Here is a 9,541-nt window from a genome sequence, read left to right on the forward strand (position 1 = left end):
TTTTTGAAATAGAGATGGCCCTTCAGATCACACTGTATGGAGTACCAGGATCTCTGCTAGTGATTAAGTGCACTGTGCCTCTGGAATTGGATTTTGAAGAGGAAAACAATAGTGGCAGCAACATAATACAATTTACTGAGTCAGTGACAGTCTTAAAGTAGCTTAAAGTAAAACACAATTTAAGTGCCTGTTATCAGTCCCAAAATAAATGACCAATCCCCAGAGAAAGTCTGGATGAGCTTCCCTGATTTGCTGCCGATCTCTTTTGCTTGTGGTTTTCTGTAACAGTTCTTAGTGTGGCAAATGCAAATTCTGAGGCTGGCGCCCACAGGCAGGTCTCAGGGTGGCAGAGGGAGTCCCGCTCCTGCCGGAGCTGTGTGCTGCACGTCACACAGTCGGGGGCCCCTGGGAGCCATTCCGGGCCTCCGGCGGGTCCAGCTGCAGCCCCTACCTGGCGCCTGCTCTCCGGTTCCCTTGTTTAAACACATTCTCTCCAACACATGGTCTAGGGCAGTGGTTGGCAAACCGTGGCTCACGAGCCACGTGTGGCTCTTTGGCCCCTTGAGTGTGGCTCTTCCACAAAATACCACGTGCGGGTGCGCAAGTACAGTGCGATTGAAAGTTCATGGCCCATGTGCAGAAGTCGGTTTTCGGCCTGGGTGAGTCTATTTTGAAGAAGTGACATTAGAAGAAGTGGGGAGGTTTTGGTCGGTCAGGCGATGGGAGATGCATCACAGGCCGGCTGCGGGATATGCAGTGCGGGGGAGGCGCCAAATATCAACAGTACTTAAACTATATAGGTAGGTTAATAACAATGTACCTACCTATATAATTTAAGTTTAAAAAATTTGGCTCTCAAAAGAAATTTCAATCATTGTACTGTTGATATTTGGCCCTAGGGGATCGTCACTGCCGGCCAGGTGGGAGGGTAGAGGGTGGGAGACTACTGTAGCACCGGAAAACCGCCGGCAGTTTCAATGCTCCTATGCGTGCCAGGTTACTGATGTGTCAGTGAGACTGGGCGGCAGGTGTGAGCATCGCTGGGTGTGTCTGGGCGGGGGGCGGGCTGTGGGTGTGATTCACCAGGGAACCTGGAGACTGAATGAAGCAGACTGCCCTCTCTGGTGGGGTGGGCCTCGACCGAGCAGCCGACGGTGTGACCGTACAGGAAGGCTGACCCTCTCCAAGTGAGAGGCCAGTCGTGGGCCTGCCTGTGGGAGCCGGGATGGGGTCTCTCCTGCCTTCTCACCGCTGGAACACGGCTCTTCTCGGGTCTCGCACCTGCCAGCCTCTGCACTGCACCTGCACCGTCCTTCCTCCTGCACTCAGGCCGCAGGCTCCACGGAGCTGCACCGGGATCTCCGGGCCTCGACTCCCCACTGCAGACATTGGGACTTCTCAGCCTCCGTAACCATGGAGCCAGGCGCTTACACTAAATCTCATTCTATCTATCTATCTATCTATCTATCTATCTATCTATCTATCTATCATCTATCTATCTATCATTTATTTATTTTCCACACCATGGAATACTATGCAGCTGTAAAAAGAAGGATCTCTTACGCTTTATGAACAGCAGGTATGGACCTGTGGAGCTTTATGCTAAGCGAAATGAGCCAGTAAGAAAAGAGAAATATCACATGATCTTACTTAAAGGTGGAACCTATTTATCATCTATCTATTTATTTATCTATTATCTATCTATCTATCATCTACCTATCTATCTATCTATCTATCGATCTATCTATCTATGTATTATCTATCTATCATCTATCTGTCAGTCAATCATCTATTTAGCATCTATCTATTTATTTATCTATTACCTATCTATCTATCATCTATCTATCTATCTATCTATCTATCTATTTATCTATCTATTCTCTCTCTCTCTCTCTCATCTATCCATCCATCTGGTTGGTTTTCTGGTACCCGCCTCTGCCCATCTCTGAGTGTGACAGAAACTCAAGGCGTGACCAAGAATAGTACAGGGTACATCACACACAGACAGCAAAACCCAGGACATGAAACTCAGGTTGACACACAATCCCTACTCAGCAGAGGGCTTAGGCCAGAGGACGAGGTAAATGCATTTAGAATGAGAAACCTATTTTAAAATTTTACTTATGAATAATCTAATCTAACGCTTTCAAAATTCGAAAGATTGAGGTGAGCATCAGTCACTCACATGCAATCAATCACATGCTTAATGTGTTTCTCAGAGAAAGAGCTTTTTAACACCTGACCTTGCACAAGGGGAGGTGTTGACTTGTAATGACTACAAATTCCAACATGATCTTTACTCAGTGCACCATGAGCTAACACTTTTAATAGGAAGCTGTTTCATTTTCTAGCAACACATTCTAGAACCCTCTAGGATTCTAGCTATGGCACCACTGATGCCCATGAAATGAAAACAGCAAGGCTCTAGTACTGGGACAGAAGGACCCAGTGCCATGCCAGTCACCCCTTCAACGCAGCTTGTCTTCACCCCATCCTGAGGAGATGTGCCAGTCCTCTCACACGCAAGCAGGAGCTTCAAGCTAACATGGATCTACTCAGCTCGTCAACAGCTCTCAGGCCACTTTGCCACCTGCCTGGCAGAAAAGTCCGTTATCCCAGAGAAGACCCAGTTCTGGAGTAGGGCGGCCTGAGGCAGCTGGGGTGGCTGGAGCAGGGGATGGAGAGGGCGGGAGGAGCTGGTGCTGGGGGAGAACCAAGTGAAAATGGGACCAGACCAGGCGGGCCTCCCAGACCCTGCCAGGGCGTTTGTGTCTGAGATGTGCTGACCAACCCGCTTTCTGGGTCATGGGAAGGCTTCCGTTGGCACCTTCCCGAAGAGTGGAAGTGCCCTCCTGGGAACGGATCTGAGCGAGGAGGGCTTCAGCCCAAAACTGTTAGTATGGCTTCCACTCCAGGCCTTTAAAAACACTGGCTATTACAAAAAATACAGTAAAATAAAGACTAGAAAGAGAGACTGGCTCAGAAGAGTAGGTGCGCATTAAAGGCGAGTGTGTTGGTGGGAGGGAGGAATAAGCCCGCTGGAACTTGAGTCCTTGGTGTCTGACCTTGACCTAGGGACCTTGTTCCTACAGGTAAACTATTGACCTGTTTGTGCCATGGCTGCTGACCTGTGAGACAGCAATGACCACCAACAAGATTGCAAATCATTCTGCAAACACTGACAGCAACAGAAACAAAGGAGTCAGTACCTCCCTGGCTGTGAGATCCGTGGCTACATCAGAGTTGAATACCTTCTCTCTGTGGAGTTTAACTTCTGTTAAACAGCGTGTGTGTATGTGTGTGTGTGTGGGTGGGGGGGGGGCAGAGTGAGCATGTGCTTATTCTCACACAGCCAACCCGTGCTCACTGGGAATGCACTCTCTCTGATGCACGGCCAGCTCCCAGGGGACCCCACAGCACCCAGCAACACCCCGCGGCCAGCTCCCAGGGGCCCCACAGCATTCGCTCAACGCAGAAGAGCCAGCAGGAGCAGGGCTGAGGGGGAGGAATCTGTGCTTTCAACTTCTTTTTAAATGCAGCTCCTCCTGCCCTAGCTGGTTTGGCTCAGTGGATAGAGCATCAGCCTGTGGACTGAAGGGTCCTGAGTTCGATTACAGTCAAGGGCACATGCCCGGGTTGCAGGCTCAATTACCAGTAGGAGGTGTGCAGGAGGCAGCCGATCAATGATTCCCATCATTGATGTTATTCGACCGCCAAAGGGATCGCGACCCACAGGTTGAGAACCGCTGCTCCATATAAATAAATAAATGCAGCTCCTCCTTTGGGTGAGTGGGAGGCGCCACGCCCATTGTTTCATAACCTAGTGAGGGGATGAGCTGCAGCTGAGCCGTTGCAACTGGAGCAGCGGCAGGAAGAGCACGGGCAGTGGGAGCCGAGGGCTCCTCGGGGCTTGTGCTGTGAGCTCAGTGATTCATGTGGAAACTGCGGTCTCCTGTGACAACCCATTAAGGGGCGGGGAGTGTGCACAGAGCTGTACTCATTCAGGGCACGGGGATTGCCCCCGCCAGCCACTACATGGAGAGGCTGTGCACACTGTCTTCAGCAGTGAAAGGGGATAAGGGCCGATCTTCGGGAAAATGAAGCATTTACAGAACTGGGACAGCTACTTCTTCGTGAACCTGGAAAGAACCCCGCAGCCTCTTCAGTTCCTTCTTTTCAGATTCATGCTTAGCAACCAGGTGACCCCAATGACCCAGACATGGAGCACAACACGTTCGTGGGTGAGAGCTGGTGACAGCCAACTGGATACCCAGGCCCTGGTTAGTGGCCACGAGTGGCTGACGAGGGACAAGTAGCTGGACAGACACCCCCTTTTGGTTCCAGCCAGTCCCTTGCAGTTTGCTGACTGACGCTCCCCCGCCCTGGCCCACCCCAGTGGGGAGCAGGTGAGCGCTACAGTGCAGGCTGAGGAGCATCCGTACATGGGCCGGTGCCTCAGGACTGCTCACCTGACCAGGCCTCCCTGCTCAGCCCCCGTGCCCTTCTGCTCTGCCATGCTTCGGGGCGATTCTGCTGCGTGTGGTGATCGAGGGTTCGGGGTCTGATCCCTGAGCAAGTTCTCCCTGGAGGTGTTATCTGTGGAAGGAAACAACGTAGACAGAATCTGTGCCAGCCTTGACGTGGCTGTGTCCAACAACATAAGCTACAAAGATGCGCTTGTTTTCCCAGAAGCAGCTTCACAGTACCGCCTCCCCCCACCCATGCTATAGAGCGGTGCCCTACGCAGGAGGAGCTGACCTGCAGACACCACCTTTGGCCTGGCGGAAAATATACCTAAAGTCGCTGGGTTATATAACAAAAGTTCACTGAGTACGTTTCTTTTTAAAATTAGTAAGCTGAGACGTTGTCATTCTCAGTTCTGCTAAAGTACTCATATTTTTATGGCTGAATTCAATGCATCATAAAATTCAGAAAAATAAGATAAGCATAAATGGTGCCATTATGGTTTTAGAATTTTGGATTATAATTTTTAATGCAATCAAACCTTGCTTTTGCTTTGATCTTTAGCTACAACATCTTTTCTGAAGAAGCAACACAAACCAATGTGTGTTGGTTTCAATTTCACTCCAAAAAATGAAATGCTCCCTTTAAATCTACAAATATAATTCCCAATTAATATAGTTTAAGTTGCATTTTACCCAGAGGATAATCAACTCACTGTAAATATTTGGATTATGGAGAAAATTTTAAAGATAAAAAGAAAATATAGAAGAAGCAAAGGAATACAATGAGCACAACATAAGGGTTACTCATTACCCAGGTTTCGAATTTCTCTTTGATTGGAAGTACTGGGCTTAGAAAACTGAAACCAAGGTCCAAATTATAGACCTTATTTTATGGTATCCTATATAATAAAGAGGTAATATGCAAATTGACCCTCACTCCATCATGCTGTCACAAGAGGGCTATGCACACAGTGGAGGCAGAGTTCCCTTAACGAGCTGTGACAAGCGATCAGCAGGGACCTTAGGCTGCATGGCGCTGGGCCAGGGTGGGGGACCTGAGGCTGTGCCCTCCCTGCCTGGCAGGGCTTGACGGGGGATCTCAGACCGTGCCCCCAATGCCCTGGGCCGGGGGACCTGAGGGTGTGCCGGGGGACCTAAGGCTGAGCCCCTGCTCAGCGGGGCCTGACAGAGCACCTGAGGCTGCACCCCCCACAAGGCAGGTCTTGATGGGGGTCCTGAGGCTATGTCCCCACCTGGCAGGGCTTGGCAGGGTGGGGCCGGAAGGGTGTGGATCTTGCCCAATGGGGGTGGGGCCAGCTGGGTCTGGGTCTTGTGTGATTTTGAGGTGCACCATGGGTGGGTGGGGACTTGACTCTGGGTCCTGAGGCCTGCCCCAGACTCTGACAGGAGGAAGATTTTCATATATATTTTATTAATTTTCTTTCATCTCTGACACCTCTATTATAGAGAAAGGGCAAATAGCAATATTAACATATTTCCTCTAATCCCCTTTTAATGTGCATGAATTTTGTGCACTGGGCCACTAGTTACATTATAATTAAAAAAGTTAAGCCCAACCAGTATTGAAAATCTGGATTTGCAAAAGTTACAGAGAGGGGGTGATGACTTACTTTACAAGAGTGTTCAGTGTACAAGTCCTGTAATATGAAACTTTCTACAATCCATCTAAAATCTTTAAATGTGTTAACTTTTTCTGGAGCATATTTCCGGATTAGAGGGAATGATAAAATTGAGTCACCATTTACAGTTTTTAAAAGTTAATGACTAAGAAAGCTGACAGCCTAGATTTCCCAAGACAGTTTTGTTCCGTATGCATCTCTTACCTGCCTTCATTTTGAAATTACAGTAGTTTTGGGTGCAAAGCTAGGAAACACAGTAATAAGGGTGGTTTTTCATGTTTAATTGAAAAGCCCCGAACACCCCATCTGCCAGGCACAAAACAGCCTCGCTGCAGGAGCGGTCGTGCCTGAGGACTGCCCAGGCGATGCTGCCTCTGCACGCACTCGGCCCGCTGGTGGGACAGGAGCCTCTTGTCCAGCACGTGGGGTCAGCAGGGTGCTGACCAGTCCTGGGCAGAGTTCAGAGTAAAGAGCCTTTTTAACATGAGAGGCTCTGGCTAGAAATAAGAGAGAAGGATCTGTTTCCCTGTGTGTTTGGGTTAAGCCATATTTCCATTTCTCTTTAACCAACCAGAAAGCTCACTTATGATCCCCGGCATTGTGCCACATCCTGCCGCCTCGGAAGGCAACAGCCAGAGCCTTTTCCGTGATCTGCAAACACTGAAGATGGAAGAGCAGCGCTCTAACCTCTGGCCAGATGTCCAGGACCTGCATGGACTGGGCCCCTTGACACTGCATGTTGTGAATGCGTGTTTGCATGTTGTGAATGCGTGTTTGCATGTTGTGCATGTGTGTTTCACATGCAGAGGATCTAGGCTTAATATGAGCTCCTCAAAGTGATCTAAACTAAAGCAGGATTATGAGCCATTGGGTTTGTATATTTTCCTTCCTTCCTTCCTTCCTTTCTCCCTTCCTCTCTCTCTCTCTCTCTCTCTCTCTCTCTCCCCTCCCTCCCTCCCTCCCTCCCTTCCTTTCTTCCTTTATTTAAACCCTTACCCAAGGATATGTTCACTGATTTTAGAGAGAGGAAGGGAGAGAGAGAGAGTGAGTGAGAGAAACATCAGTGTGAGAGAGAAACTTCCATTGGTTGCCTCCCATACGTGTCCCTACCAGGGATCAAATCCACAGCCTAGGTATGTGCCCTGACTGGGGCTCAGCCTGTCTGCTTTCAGTGTACAGGATGATGCTCCAATCACCTGAGCTCTGGCCAGGGTTGGTTTCTGTATCTTTCTAGGTACACCTGCCCCCATAAGAAAATGGGTTGAAATACGACATGGAATATGAATAAAAGGGTCAAATGAAAACCTCTGAACCTAAAACAAGCAGAAGCTATAACAGAGTTTCTCAGAGACTCCCAGACCACCTGCTGTGAGAGCGCAGGCCCAAGGTGCCACAGGCTGCAGCCCAGGCAGGCACTGCTGCCCGCTGCTCCTCTGCGAACGCCCTTTCCCCTCCAAGGAGGAGGTTTTGTTCATCCTCACAACATCCGCATGACACTAACGCCAGGTAGATGCTCACACCTTCCGGGTCCTCTCAGACATCGCCACGATGACCCTGCTGCGTTCGGACAACTGTGGACTGCATAGAAATCAATAAGCCTGATCTGCTAGTGGACGAACATTTTAATCACAGAACAAACCTCGAGCCTCACTTGTTGAGGAAGATGAGAAACCAACCTGCCGGCGTGGCTCAGGGGTTGAACGCTGACCTGTGAACCAGGAGGTCACGGTTTGATTCCCCAGTTGGTCAGGCACATGCTGGGGTTTCAGGCTCCGTCCCCAATAGGGGTTGTGCAGAGGCAGCCGATAGATGATTCTCTCTCATCTTTGATGTTTCTATCTCTCCCTCTCCCTTCCTCTCTCTCTAAAATCAATAAGGACATACGAGAAACCAGTTACTGTCTATTCTTGGACTCAGCGGAACAAGTTTGAAAATCCCCGTGGGGACTGAACACAGCAGAATCCTCATCCCCTGCCCTCTTCACGGGTGTCTTTCCCTGCAGCGTGTTCCCTGTTTGTGGGGGCAAATGGTCAGGTTGTTTACAGCGTCCGCCTCATGAAAGAGCAGCCAAACCCACGCCAGTGTCTCCCAGCACCCGAGTGGAGCTGCGTCTGCTGCACTGCCCTCCCCAACCGCAGGCGCGGGCGCAGGGCCCTCTCTGTGTCCTCCTGCCGACGGTGCTCTCTGCTGCCTGGGCCTCCTCAGCCCGCTTGGCCCAGTGCTGCCCTACAGCGTGTGCCCGGGCGGGTATGTGATCAGAATCCCGGTGTCTGAGGCGGCTGCTGGGAGTGAGCGTGCAAGATCCGGCGCGGCGCCGAGTCTGCCGGCCACACCGCTGGCTCAGGCTGGCCTCCCCTGGCCCCGGGATCCACTTCCAAACAGCCCGCCCGCGCAGCAGGGCCCAAGGACTCAGGCCGGGGCGAGACACAGCCCGCTTCGCAGAGGAAGAAAGTGATGGGGAAGTCCCGCCTCCGCATTCCATCGGGGCACCAAGTAACTGTGGGGAAAGGGGGTTCAGAGAAAGAACCCACTTGGGGACAGGGCTGTGAATTAGGCGCTGGTGCAGCTGGCTGTTGGGGGATGGGTTTTAAAAGAGAAGACTTGAAAATGCGCTGCTGGTTGCAAGGGTTGGTGTGGGCAAGGCTCTCACTGGCGGACTTCCTAATTCTTAAAACGCCAAGGGCACTGTGGGCTTGTCCAGAGCAGAACTCCTGTGTTAGACACCATCGCCCGAGCAGCTAGACGCCAGAGGAATGAACTGAGACCATGCCTGAGCGCTCCCTCGCTCCGGTGCGTAAGTGATCCTCCTCTGTCCTCCTCAGGAAGAACGCTGCAGCGCGTGATGAACGACACCGCTTTCAGAAGGGTATGATTAATGATCGTTTCCTGGCACCCAAGATTGCATTTCTGACTCAGCTCGTGGTTAATTTTGTAGCTGCCAGAATATAGAATGTTCTTAGAATAATTTTAATTATAACACTGATTGCACTGGGAACTTTATTATATCTTGGTAGCCTGTCAGATGACCTGGAGGAATTTGACAAACATTGTAGCAACGCACACAGCGTCTAACTCAGGAGGGTCCCCTGAGACCCGCAGAACGCAGTGGGAATTCTTTGTGGGGACGTGCCACGCGACCCCTGCACCCAGAGACAGAGCACAGCAAGAGCTCGGGTCACCCGTGTCCGGGGACTCACAGCCCAACTACAAAGACAAGGCGAACCAGTGACCTGCCAGTTGTGCCAACCCCTCCAAGGGCTGGCACATAGAGAGGAAATAGACTCTTCATCTGTTCCAGAGGCAGAAGAAGGGTCTATCCATGGGATTTATAAACAAATGAATGAACAAACCCCCAAACATTCTAACAACAAAACTTGTCTAACAGCGAAGCCCGTGGCTGTAGGGGCAGCTGCAGTGTGTGGGGAGTGAGGGGGG

At 50.6% G+C, this 9,541-nt stretch overlaps 1 protein-coding gene across 1 annotated transcript in view; it reads right to left on the reverse strand.

Moving 5' to 3' along the window:
* CNGB3 (cyclic nucleotide gated channel beta 3) overlaps window positions 1-9,541 on the reverse strand; it is a 108,604-nt gene that overhangs the window by 88,247 nt on the left and 10,816 nt on the right. Inside the window, exon 3 of the mRNA XM_015565628.1 lies at window positions 4,470-4,596. Coding sequence (XP_015421114.1) covers window positions 4,470-4,596 — 127 coding nt within the window. The remainder of the gene's footprint in view (window positions 1-4,469; window positions 4,597-9,541) is intronic.

Source organism: Myotis davidii, unplaced genomic scaffold, assembly GCF_000327345.1.
Source record: "Myotis davidii unplaced genomic scaffold, ASM32734v1 scaffold272, whole genome shotgun sequence".
In the NCBI taxonomy this organism is placed as follows: Eukaryota; Metazoa; Chordata; class Mammalia; order Chiroptera; family Vespertilionidae; genus Myotis; species Myotis davidii.